Consider the following 13,377-nt stretch of genomic DNA (forward strand, 5'->3'; position numbering starts at 1 on the left):
GTAATGTACAGTAGCCTAGATCTCATGTACTCACACCTCAGCTGTTTTGGTGCAGCCAGGAGGCAATCAAAACCTTTAACTTTTGATTTAAGTCAACTACAGTTTAGCATTGTGGTCAGACTGTAAGTTAGTCAATCCTAACTATGGTTATTTGAAGCAAATCCGTTTTCCTAAACTATGGGTTGGAATTTACTTGTTTTGGCCAATCATTGCTAAGACCAGTATTTGACATTAGCCAGGTGCCAGGCTTATTTTGCAGCTGGCTTTGGACCACTTGCGACCACATGAAGATTCCTGGGCGGCAGATGGCACCTGGCATATCCACCATCTGGGGATCATTGAATGGACTGTTTTCACACACCAAGACCCCATCTTATAGAATTCTATTAGTTATATGTTATCTGCACAATCAGAATGAATTTCTGGAACCAAATTACTTTTTCTGTGCACCCTGAGCAGGGACAGTCACCATTAAGAAAAAGAGGTTGGAATAGGCCAGTATATATGTGGACTGCTGCTGAATCAAGTGACCTTTCTTCTTTAAGTTCTCAATGCTCTTGACCTAGCCCAGAGTCGTCATCTGCACTAGCCATGTGTTTAACTGATAATCACAGTCAGTCCATTTGAACAATAAGGCTATAGAGCTGTCTTGCCCCAAAATGGCAACTAGACATTCCATTTTGGTGAGTGTAACCTTGGTTTAAGGGGAGCTATTTGGTGCCTAGTTTATATATGCATTTTTCACACTGGCTAAGACTAACTGTGGCTTGTCTGGGTTCACATGTAATACTTATTTAATGTTAGTTTGGAACTGAAGCAAAAACCTCCCAGCTTTTTATGCCAGGCAAAGGGGTGCAGTGTGTAAGCCCCAAAACTTGCTGTTGCTTGTTCCCATGATGATAAACTAAACAACAGTACATGAGACATTGTGGATCAGTAAATGAGCAGTACTTAATGAAGAGTGAACTTAACTTCAGTGCATCAAATGTGCTTTATTCTATAATTGGCCAGCTTTATGAAAACTTTGCCACATGGCACTTAATTTTTACTTGTGATAATTATTTTATACTGGACTTGTGTTTTTGCTAATTTGTAATTATTTCTTTTAAGCTTGAAGCTGCTTTAGCTGCTGCTAAGAAGCAGCTCGTGGATGAAACTTTACTGAAAGTGGATCTTGAAAATCGCTGTCAAAGTTTGATTGAAGATCTGGAGTTCCGAAAAAATATTTATGAAGAGGTAATATAGTTCAGGTTCTAAGGTAATGTTATGCAGTGACAAGCTAGTGTGCACCCTGGCTTCAAATCAGGTCTCTGTGTCTGCCTCCAAGTAGTGATAGATGGATCAGTCTATTTCTGATCTGTGTCAGTTTTGCACATGTGTGTATCCCAAAGCCTGTCCTGTTACAGCACTAAACTTCGATTTTAAAAACAACAACACAAATTGGTGTTTTGATTTGAACTTAAATATGGATGCGTTCTATGTCTTAATGTATGTATTTCTAAAGGTGATTTATCCTAAAATACATGTTTTAAGCATTTCAGTAAAATTTTTGAGTAGAGAACAATCATAACATTTGCGAAAGCATGCTGTCCGAAGGATTATTGCGTTTTGATCCATGTATTAGTATGGGAAGTGAGTTGTAAGGTCAGTTGCTTATAAAAGCAAACCAAATACATTTCTCCATCTTTACTTCAGACTCTCCAAGACTGTGGGTTTCTTGTGCTTGCATCCCTGTCTGTCTCAGCGTTGCTTCCAATCAGTGAAGGAGGAGATATACCCTCCTTTTTCTATACCCGAAGCGTCTCCAGCTATTTCCTGTGCCAGCCCTTTGCCCTAGCTTACATGGTAAAGGGGGGTACTTAAGAGACATGGCCAGGACTGTTTACCTAACAGAAGAACTGGTTTGACCTTTTTAGCAATATTCTCAGATCCAGTCTTACAAATAAAGAACCTTAAGACTGGAAGCTATCCCAAGAGGATACCCATTCTAATCCCCAAGCTCATAACAGTAATATATTGGAGCACATTTAGTAAGAAGATTTTTTGGGGGGGGGCATCCTTGTAAAAGTGGCATATCCAAAAAATATATTTGGAGTATTTCTCTTAAAAGCTGAGCCCCAAGAAACCTATTTAAGTGACACTTTCCTTCTTATCAGTACACAAAGCAATTGCAATCTAGCTGGAAAGCCAGTGGGGTCATACTTTATTTAATATGCTATCCTTGCTTTTCTTTGCTTAGTGAAATTGTGTTATTGAAAAGTAATGTTATTCCTCCTTAGGAAATCAATGAGACAAGAAGAAAGCATGAGACCCGTCTTGTTGAGGTGGACTCCGGGCGTCGGATAGATTATGAGCACAAACTTGCTCAGGCGCTTCAAGAAATGAGAGAGCAGCATGATGTGCAAGTGAAAATGTATAAGGAGGAGCTTGAAGAGACATACCATGCCAAAGTATTAATATTTACTCTTGCATATAACAAAATCCTGATAGTTGTGTTACAAAAACTTTGTCTGAATAATTGAAATAGAAACTGTTTATGGATGTGAGCTTAAATTTTATTACTTCTAGAGAGTGATAGGTAGTAATGGGTTAAACACCAACATTCAAAATAGAAATTTCCTTTAACGTGAATGCTTCTTTTAAAAACAACTTATTTTGAACTAGTGTAGCTGTAGTGAATAAAACTCAACACAATTTTTTTTAAATCTGGGCAAAGAAGCAAAGTGGAATATATATTCAGGTCAAGAAGGGTGCATGTTAACATTTCAGAAAAGCTTTGCTAATGTTAAAGATGAGTTATTGTAGACAATTGGAATGATTGAAGAGTAGGGCGTTTTCTTATAGTCAACCTGGGGCTGCAGGCTTCCCTGTGTCGTACTTGACTGATCTAGTACAGAAACCACTTGCTTAAGAAAAGGTAGTGTGGGCTTGCACCATTTAAGTGCTATCCAATCAGTGCAGCCAAAGTTACCGCTAGGCCTCCATATATGGCCAACATTCCAGGCTATCCCATTTCCTTGTCTTGTGCATCCTACTTATTTGCAGTTGAGCAGGAAGGGCCTTTGCTATGCACCTAAAGACTCCTGCTCGCATTTGTAGATTTACTTCTATGGAGATCCTGAAGGTCTTAACATGGTGAATACAGTGGTACCTCTGGTTGCAAACGGGATCCGTTCCGGAGGCCCGTTCGCAACATAAGCAGAACGCAACCCGTGACTGTGCGGGTCACGATTCACCGCTTCTGCGCATGCACGTGACGGTGTTTTGAGCGTCTGCGCGTGCACGAGCAGCGAAACCCGGAAGTAACCCTTTCTGGTACTTCCGGGTCGCCGCAAGATGCAACCTGAAAATGCGCAACCTGAAGCAAACGTAACATGAGGTATGGCTAGTTGCTTTTCCAAGATGGAGTCATTTGGCAGTCAAATGAATTTCCTGCTTACTGTGTTTCTCTCCTTCATATGTAGCCTTAAAACTTAGCTAGGCCCAGAAGGCATTCTTAAGATACTCTCTGTTAATCTTTGTACTGTCTTGTGAAGCTGTACTTCATTACATTGGAAAACTTGCAACTGTAGTATAGCTGATGTGGATGGTTTTCTTTTACAAGCATTAAGCAACAACACCATTACCTTCAATTAAATTGAGTTCACTTGTAGCTACTGTATTTTTCGCCCTATAGGACGGACTTTCCCCCCCCCCCCCCAAAAAAAAAAATGAAGGGGAAATCTGTGTGCGTCCTATGGGGTGAATACAGGCTTTCGCTGAAGCTTGGAGAGCGAGAGGGGTTGGTGCGCACCGACCCCTCTTGCTCTCCAGGCTTCAGGAAGCTATCAGCAAGCCTGGGGAGCTCGCGGGAGTTCCCGCAGGGCTCTCTAGGCTGCGGATAGCAGCCTGCCGCCCGGCATGCAGGGCGCCCTGAAGCAGAGCACCCCACGCGCTGGGCAGACATCCGCAGCCTGCTGCACGGAGCGTGGGGCGCCCTGAAGCAGAGCGCGCCGGGCAGACATCGGCCAGCCCCACAAGCTCGGGGGACAGCGGGGAGGCGCAGCGCCGCCATACAGCTGTTCCCCGACCTGGTTTGGTTTCCCTGACCTGGTTTTTTGGGGGGGGAAATAAAGCAAAAATTTTTTTCCTTTATTCCCCCCCCCCCCCAAAAAAAAAACTAGGTGCGTCCTATGGGACTAAAAATACGGTATATGACTCTGAACAGTTTTGGATCACTGTTGAAAGTTATTGAGGAGCCATTCTATAAGTTCAGAAGGTCACTTTGATAGTTTTTCTAGTAAATCCTTGCATTCCTTTGAACATTATTTGCTATCTTAGTTCCTTTGCTTATTAAATGCTTCCATATTTAGTTGATAAAAGAGTTGAGGAAATGGCATGTGGCCTAAGGGGAAAATAAGGATAAAAGAATCTGAATACTTTTTGTGGTTTCCTGGAGAAATATTACATATGTTCTTAGCTGTCAGATTTTCAGAAAAGCCTGCATGACAGGTTTCCTGTATTACACGCAATGTATGCCTTACTTAATGTTGTTGCAGATATTTTAAAGTACAAGCACTTGCTTCTCTATTTGTTGGCAGACCAAATGTGAAGTGTGTTCTGCTTGTTTCCCTGCAGCTTGAGAACGCCAGACTCTCTTCTGAAATGTCTAGCTCTGCAGCCAACACTGTCAGAGAAGAACTTATGGAAAGTCGCATGCGCATTGACAGCCTCTCTTCCCAACTGGCTAATTTGCAGAAAGAGGTAAGGGATTCCACAATCCTGTCTTTATCACCTTAGTAGCTGGTAAGTACTTCTCAGATATTTTATACATTACATTACAAGTAGTTCAGTGGTTTTCTGGGCTACTGTTGTGTGTGTTGTACTTTAATCTTTTTATTCTTTTTTTTAAAAATCCTGCATTTGAAATAGACTGGGCCAATTTGTTGTCCATTTTTGGGTCAATTCCACCTTTTGTTCCCCTCTTGATTTATGAAACTGTTACTATCCTTCAGTCTGACTCCATTGTATTGATTACCGAAAATGAACAAGTGCTTCTTTTTAGACAAGAGGAATTCATTGTGTGTTTGTGCTGTAATTCTGCTGGAGCATAGAATTCAGTTTCCTGAGATTCTCAGCTTTCATTTCTAATTTTTAAATAATAAACTGTGTTTTTGACCCTTACGTTTATGAAGATTTGCTGGAATGTTTGTAGGGAATACCCAAATTTTGGGTGACTTTGTTGGCCAACTAAAAACTTGTCGCTAGGACATGCCCAAAGGAGTGGGGACTTCTCCCTGACCTTATGCTGCATCTTTGAAACATAGCACTTCAGGAGCAAACAGAAACTCCTCTATTGTTCCTCTCAAACTTGCCCCTGGGGAGGGGTGGATTTGTTTGTTTTTGCCTGTCAGTTGGTGCTGCAGCCCCTCTCAAGGTTTGGAGTCAGTGAGGGGAGGTCAAGGATGGTTTGGGATCTCGTCTTGTATCCAGTAAATACAGAGGTAAAACAAATGGCAGGCTTTCATCCCCCCCACCCCCACCCCCACCTCATAGCTTTGGTCCCAGGAAGAAGCCTTCGGCTGAATCTCACTCAGCAGAGCCTGGTTGATTTCTCTTACCATGTCAGGATAGGAGGGTAAAATTGATAAACAGTAGCGAAATGTAGTGATACCTCAGAAGATTGGAGGGGCCCAAACATTATTTGCAGTGTCTGGGGTAGGGCTTCAATGTCCTTCATAGCCCCTTCTTATAACTAGTAAAATCAAAATGGTCCTTCATAGCCCCCTTTTATAACTAGTAAAACCCAGGCATTTATGCAAGCTTGCTTAATTTACAGAACTATGTGGGTTGCAAAATTGAGATTATTTTGGTTCACTTTCCTTTTTCTGTTCAGTGTGCACAACATCACTGATTATCATCAGCTGCATCTTAGTACCATTCCCTTTCTTAAGCCATGCCCTTGCCCTTTTCGTAATATGCTAGCAAATGAGAAAATATAAGAAGTGCTACAGCTTGTCTGTGTTCCAGTAATGAGCCAGTTCTGCAATTGTTCAGTGACTTGCTAGATTTATTCTTGCCCAACATAGGAAGTGTGTGTATGTGTGTGTTCTGTTTGTGCTTTTTTTCAAAACAGATTCACAACCATAGACATCAGCTTTGTCACTTTAAAATATGAAGCAATAGACACAATAACTTGCACAACAGGCAATTTGTATTAAAAACAGGAATGTAACACTTGCATGGCTCTTCATATTCATTCTATGTCTTTGAATATTGGCTTTTAGAAATTAAAATTCCTGAAGTTGGTGCCTGTGCATTTTTTATTTTATTTTTTAGTCTAGAGAATGGCTAGAAAGGATGCAAGAACTGGAGGATATCCTGGCTAAAGAAAGAGATAACTTTCGCAGGGCACTGTCTGATAAAGAGAGAGAGATGGCAGAGATAAGAGACCAAATGCAACAGCAGTTGAGTGATTATGAACAACTCCTTGATGTAAAATTGGCGCTTGACATGGAGATCAGTGCATACAGAAAGCTCTTGGAAGGTGAAGAAGAAAGGTAAGAAATAGTTGTCATTTTACAGGAGAATGGAAGTTATCCTAAAGATTATGTACTCCAACTACCTGCCCAATTATTCCAGGCACATACAGTCCATGTTTAAAAAGGGGAAGGGATATTGGCTACATGTGAAGAGCAAAATGTTTTGACAATTAGAGATGAATGATGGAAAGAGCTTCTCAGTCAAGTGTAAAACTTTTTTCCAGTCGCTGAATGTGAACACTAATATCTCTCCGGGTATATAATGTCTTATGAAATAGAAGGCAATTAAATTAGGGTTTATAGATATATCCAGCCAAACTACTCCTCTTATGCTTGGTGTTTTGCAAGGTAAATATTTTCTCTTGAAGTTTTAATGGTTGATTTAAAACACCCTGGGCACTCCCAACTGAAATAGTATAATAATAATTTTTAAAGAAAACTTAATCCCTCATTCCCAGGCCAACCCTATCCTTGAAAACCCTTAGTCCCAGCCCTGGTTCTTCCCACCCATTCTAAATGGTGGGGAAATAATCCAAAATGCACATACTTGCTTGAAATCCAACCTTGCAGGTAATTAATATACTCAAAGTAATTATCAAAGTTCACAAAACATGTTACTAATCCATGCTGCCTGAGAAGGAGAGAGATGAAAGCACACTTGAAAAGTGTATGTTGATTGGTTTCCTTTTTTCTCTTCTTCCACAGATTGAAACTTACTCCCAGCCCATCTTCTCGTGTGACAGTCTCCCGGGCATCATCCAGCCGCAGTGTGCGCACAACCAGGGGAAAGAGGAAGAGGGTTGATGTTGAGGAATCTGAGGCCAGTAGTAGCGTTAGCATCTCTCATTCAGCTTCCGCTACTGGAAATATCTGCATTGAGGAAATAGATGTAGACGGGAAGTTTATCCGCTTGAAAAACACTTCTGAGCAGGTATGGAAACCTGAATAATCAGATGAGGTGGTTAAAATGTAGATGACGTTTCCCTGGATGACTGGAGAAAGAAGCAGCAGCAACAAACAAATGTTCTCCTGTGACTGATGAGAGTGGTTCAAGAGTGTAAAAGTCTTAAATGGTCTTACAAGATGTGTCCCAGATGAAACAATAAGGGTTGCATAGTGATCTAGTTGATAGAAAGGGTTAGAGAGCATATCTATTTCACCACCCTCCCTGTGTTTTGAATGGCTTGATGTTCAAGTGTATATAATGACTTATATGGTAACCCAGCTACTTAGACGTTCCAGGGATAGTGCCTAAAGCCAAAATCATATCTAGTTAAAACAAACTGGGTGGCATGGCAGGTGGGATTGCCAAAGCCCTCCCCCCTCCAGATGCCCCCCTCTTTCCGCCCCATTTTTAATTAATATTTTTGCCAAGCACATTAAGCTGAATGCGCACATGTTAAATGCATATAACTTGCAAGTGCACTGTAGTGACATCCTATACATTGATATTCAGAAGTACGTCCCATTGAATTAAGCAGGACTTCCTCTCAGGTAACCATATATAGTCGAAGTGGGGTACCTCTGGGCTGCGGTCTTAATTATGCCTACCAGAGCATTTTGTCCCAAGCCATGTGCACTTGTCCTACATTTGACATACCGGTATCTGGGGTGGGGGGCAGGTAAAAACCTTACTAACTGAAAGGGATGCCTCCAGGCACTAGCAGTTGGCAAAGCCCTTTTCAATGTGCTGTGCAAGATCACAAATGGATTTCTGAAGACCCCTGCAGGCAAAAAAGGTGATGTCAGGTGATTGACAGGTGGGCAGCCTGTCTGTGTCAAACTTTGCTCATAAGGGGTCAGGTGGGGATAAAAACAACCTGGTTTATAAGACTGCAGTCTTAATGTTCAGAAATAAGTACATAATTGCTTGACATGAAAACATCACCTGCTTTTCTTTAGGACCAACCAATGGGAGGTTGGGAGATGATAAGGAAAATAGGAGACTCTTCTGTCACTTACAAATATACCTCAAGATATGTGCTGAAGGCAGGCCAGACTGTTACAGTAAGTGAAGCCTACTTTTTGAGATATCAAAATGTAACTTGGGATTAGCGTGTTGGAAATGTGCTTGGGGTCTAACGTGGGTTCTTTGGTAATTGCTGCTACTGCTCCAATCTAGGTGTATGTATTTCATTTTCTATTAAGGACTCTCAGTGGCTTCCTAAAGAGTTGCAAACATTGTTTACACACAGTGATTCTAGTAAATTCATCTCTTGAAAACCCTTTGGTGGAATAATACGTTTCCGAGCACAATTCAAAGTGTTGGTGCTGACCTTTAAAGCCCTAAACGGCCTCGGTCCAGTATACCTGAAGGAGCGTCTCCACCCCCATCATTCTGCCCGGACGCTGAGGTCCAGCGCCAAGGGCCTTCTGGCGGTTCCCTCCTTGCGAGAAGCAAAGCTACAGGGAACCAGGCAGAGGGCCTTCTCGGTAGTGGCGCCCGCCCTGTGGAACGCCCTTCCAGCAGATGTCAAAGCGATAAACAACTACCTGACATTCAGAAGACATCTTAAGGCAGCCCTGTTCAGGGAAGTTTTTAACGTGTGATATTTTACTGTATTTTTGGTTTTTATGGAAGCCGCCCAGAGTGGCTGGGGAGGCCCAGCCAGATGGGCGGGGTATAAATAATAATTATTATTATTATTATTATTATTATTATTATTATTATTATTATTGGAAAATGGTGGTGGAATATTTATATGGTTGGAACAGAATGAGCTTTTAACCTTTTCCCTGTGCCAGTCTCAGTATTTTTCTCTCAGACTAGGGCTGTTTCTTCTACTGCCAGGCTTTCTGGTGCTGAGCCTGGTTAGAAGCAAAATGTAAAAGGTGGAGATGGGTGGGTTTGTCACTCCTCCCCAACACCAGTTTTCCTTTGTCAGTATTTTGAGGGAAACAGTAACTCCTGCTTAGCAAGTGATGCTACTTTGCACTTAGGCACCTCTAACTGGAAAAGTTTGGAAAGCTGTGGTGTGAGCCATCTAACCTGCATCCATGGCAATTACAGAACTCTCCAGAAAGCTGTGGGTCCTGGGTCTGTTTTGGAAGGGCATGACTCCACCCTGCAGATATCTGCATTATCTACAGATATTGCAAATAGGGTGCAACTTGTATGGTGCTCTATAAATCGCTTTTTATAAAGTTCAGTTAAGAAAATTTAACTCATTACAAATGCAGTTATTATGGATCAATCCCTTTAAGCTGAATGTTTTTGTCTAGGTCTTCCACCATTTATTTGCTTCCAGAACTATTGCTATAGATAGAGCTTGCATAATTCTTTTCTGGAAGACGTATTTTAATCCTTGACATATCTTTCCCTTTGCCAGATATGGGCTGCTAATGCCGGAGTAACAGCCAGTCCTCCTTCTGACCTCATCTGGAAGAACCAAAACTCTTGGGGCACTGGCAAAGATGTGAAAGTTGTGCTGAAAAACTCTCAGGGAGAGGTAATTTTGGAAACCTGGCTAACCTCTGCTCATCACAAACTAATTTGTATAATGAGAATAGCCCCCAAAGTGGAACAGAACTGTACGTTTTGCTTGGATATATAGTGTACTGGTACATGCCACTAGTACAGTCTGTGCCAGATTCTAGATTGACAACAGTCATACTAACATCCAGCAAATGGTCACTAAAAAATGGCAGATAGCTTAACATTACCTTAATGTTGCAAGCATTGAATAACTGAACAGCTGCATCTGTTACAGGAAGTTGCTCAGAGAAGCACCGTCTTCAAGACAACTTTACTTGAAGTTGAAGAAGTGGAGGAAGTAGATGAAGAACCAGCTGAAGCTGTAGAAGAAGAGGATCTATTCCACCAGCAGGTATCTTATAACTTACTCGCACTGGTATGCTTTCGAACTGCTAGGTTGGCAGAAGCTGGGACAGAGCAAAGGAGCTTACCGCTGTCATGCAGATTTGAACCGCCAACCTTCCGATTGGCAATCCCAAGAGGCTCAGTGGTTTAGACCACAGCGCCACCCGCTCCCTGTAACTTAAATAGTGATATGGAAAATAAACCTATTTCCATAGTGACCTTGGCAGGAGAACAATCCAGGTAATTGTTTTTAAAAAATCAAAATATTGGTATGTGGAAGAATTCCAGCAACTCCTGTGTATCTAAAGGTCTTAAGATGTAGCAATTTTAGTGGCTACTATGAAGTAAGCATTATGTGAGTCCCAAGCAGAGGCCAAAGGTGGGGAACCTAGCCCTCCAGATGTTTTTCGGCTAACTTCCATCAACCCCAGCCAGGATGACTTAATGGTCAGGGATGATGGGAGTTGTAGTCCAAACAGGAGGACCATGGGTTCCCTATGCCTAACATAGGCTCTCATTGGTAATTTGAGGATCTCATTGCTGCAGAGACATTGATGTGCTAGAGAACATGTGGGCCAACTCTGGCTAAAAGGGCTGAAACTAAATTGTATTGCTCATCACAGCTTTAAACATGCATGGCTTGTATTGCACTACATCAAAATCATGGCCTAGAGCTGTGGCAGGCAATATTCTGTTTAACTCATTGTGCAGCCTACACTTTTATACCAAGCATTACATCTTGAAACTTGACTTTCCAATATTGTGGAAAGCAGTGGTTTTGGTTCCTCTCTCAGCAAGATCTCCTTGCTCATCAGCCATAAATTTAGAATGTACTGGTAGTTATCCTTTTCACATGAACTCCTGCTCAAGCCCTTCAAAGGTTTCCATCCCTGAACATTGCTCATGCTGGCAGGGACTGATGGGACTGAACAATATCTGAAGAAAGTACATGTTCTCCACCCCTGGCTCAAAGTGTTTCCTGCTTGATAAAACATGTGCCCATGAATTTGTCCACAAACAGTTCCCATGAGAAAAAGCTCAGTGAAGAAGGCAGACTGTTAAAAACAGTTCATCAAACTACAATTATTGAAAGATACTTAAAATGTCCCTACTTTAACCTTAATTAAAGCTGTCTTTCCTCTCTTTAAAACAGGGAGACCCACGAACAGCCAACAAAAGCTGTGCAATCATGTAAACTCGTCATCTGTTTATCCTCAGTTATGTTAATCCCTTCCTGCAGAGGAGAACCTGCTTGGAAGCACAATATTTTTGTATTTCCTTTTGTGAATTTTAAAGCTGTGTCTGGCCTTAATTTCATTTGTCACAGAGATGGAGCTTTTTGTAAGTGAAACCCATATATATAGCTTTTTGAAATGTGAAATATTGACACTGAATAATGTACTGTTTTTCAAAAACAGCCCTCATTTTTATGCTGGTCCTTTTCTAATATCTTCATTTAAGAATAATAAACTACTGTGTGGGGGGTTTGTTAGTTAGATTAGCCATCTACTCTTTGTCCTTTTACATTATTAGATTTTTTTTTGAAGGGGAAGTAAAGGGGCACTCAACAAAACCTTTTGTACTGAAAACTTTTGTATTTTAGCTATCAGGTTATACAAGTTTTACTTGGAACATTTGTAAAGAACATTATCCAACAATTGCATCATAAATAGAAGGATGAAGGATTCAATAAAATTCGTTTGCTAGTTTTGCTTCACTTAGAAACTTTACCACAAATCAGGCTTATGATAATGTGTTAGGTGTGTTTTTTAAATTCTAGTGTAACCTGCATACCTTTTCATGTCAAATTAACAAATAAAAGTTACCTTAAGAAGGGACTTGTATTTTTTTGGGCGGGGGGGTACTCTTTTCCTTTAGAAATGAAATGTTGAACCATCAGATTTGTTGGTGAAAGAAACTGTCTTTAATGACTGGTGTACCTTTTGTGCTTAGACCAATTCTTTTTAGCTATGTACTTGTCTTTATTTTTATTAAACATTTATTCAAAAGTTACAATACAGCTTTGTCCACTGCCATAATATCACAGAATGATCTCTCCTGTCCTCAATCCCAATTGTACTTGCCTTCAACATTTTACAATATGCTTGTCACTTACACCTTTAAAACATCAATCAGCTTTCAGTAACCACAACAAAATACTGCTTAGATTTTTCTTGGGGTGTTTGTGTGTTTGGAGTTTCACCACCTGATCTTGTACCCAGCCTAGAACAGGTTTTCAAGATGGGGAGCAGTCTTCCTGCTTTTGTCAAGCGTCTTGTAGACTGGATGCTTCTGAGGTGCATTTCCCCACACTTTTCTCCAAGGCAAGGAGGTGCCTTTCACCCCGCCTGGAGCATATTTGGGAGACCATCCCTCTGCTTTGCAAACCGTCCAATTTTATTCAAGGTCCGAGAGATCCCTTGCTCCTCCCTGCTCTTCCAAGGCATGAGAACCTCAATGTCTTTCTCCCCTTAGCCTGTTTTCTAAAGGGAAGCAAGAATTGACCTGTAGACCAGGGATTCCTCACCCCTGTAAAGGGCCACCCGCATTTGATATTTAGAAGAAATTATTCTTTCATGCTAATAAAACACTCATAGAAAAGTTTGATATGTGAAGTAGGTAAATGAGTGTTTTAGTCCTTTACCCAATCTTACACTGCCTGCATCTACCATGTCTAAACCAAACTAGAGATTCCGTGCTTACAGCTGGGTCAGCAAGCATCTCAGAACCATCTCTATTGTACATAGATGCTTTTCCTTTGTTCATTGGTCTTATTACAGATTGCCTTTTCCTTATTGAGTGGGTGTTAACCTTTGGTTATTAGCTGGATTGATTAGAGCTCCTTAGGTTGGCTACAGAGAAGCCTTGATATAGTTGGTAAGTGGAATGTGCCCTTTTTTGTTAGTGTTATCAGTTAATGAAAGTGAAAAAACATATTCTGGCTTGTAGGTGCATTGTTTTAAATGTTTTGCAAGCAGAAATGTTCCTTTGCCAGGATCATAAAATCGAGCTAAATTGGCTTCCAGCCATCAAGAG

The 13,377-nt window shown here is 41.1% G+C and overlaps 1 protein-coding gene across 3 annotated transcripts in view; it reads left to right on the plus strand.

The window, feature by feature from the left end:
* The window catches only part of LMNB1 (lamin B1), a 117,528-nt gene that overhangs the window by 20,686 nt on the left and 83,465 nt on the right, over positions 1-13,377 (plus strand). For 2 of the 3 annotated variants that reach the window (XM_083576865.1, XM_083576864.1), the window contains 9 exons: positions 1,111-1,236; positions 2,280-2,450; positions 4,618-4,743; positions 6,319-6,539; positions 7,227-7,452; positions 8,424-8,528; positions 9,851-9,970; positions 10,232-10,348; positions 11,495-12,175. In XM_083576865.1, coding sequence (XP_083432991.1) covers positions 1,111-1,236; positions 2,280-2,450; positions 4,618-4,743; positions 6,319-6,539; positions 7,227-7,452; positions 8,424-8,528; positions 9,851-9,970; positions 10,232-10,348; positions 11,495-11,536 — 1,254 coding nt within the window. In that variant the 3' untranslated portion in view covers positions 11,537-12,175. Of the gene's footprint in view, positions 1-1,110; positions 1,237-2,279; positions 2,451-4,617; positions 4,744-6,318; positions 6,540-7,226; positions 7,453-8,423; positions 8,529-9,850; positions 9,971-10,231; positions 10,393-11,494; positions 12,176-13,377 lie in introns of those variants that run through there. The other variant, XM_083576863.1, reaches the window with a different exon arrangement.

This window comes from Podarcis filfolensis (genome assembly GCF_964270895.1).
Source record: "Podarcis filfolensis genome assembly, chromosome: 11".
NCBI classification, from domain to species: Eukaryota; Metazoa; Chordata; class Lepidosauria; order Squamata; family Lacertidae; genus Podarcis; species Podarcis filfolensis.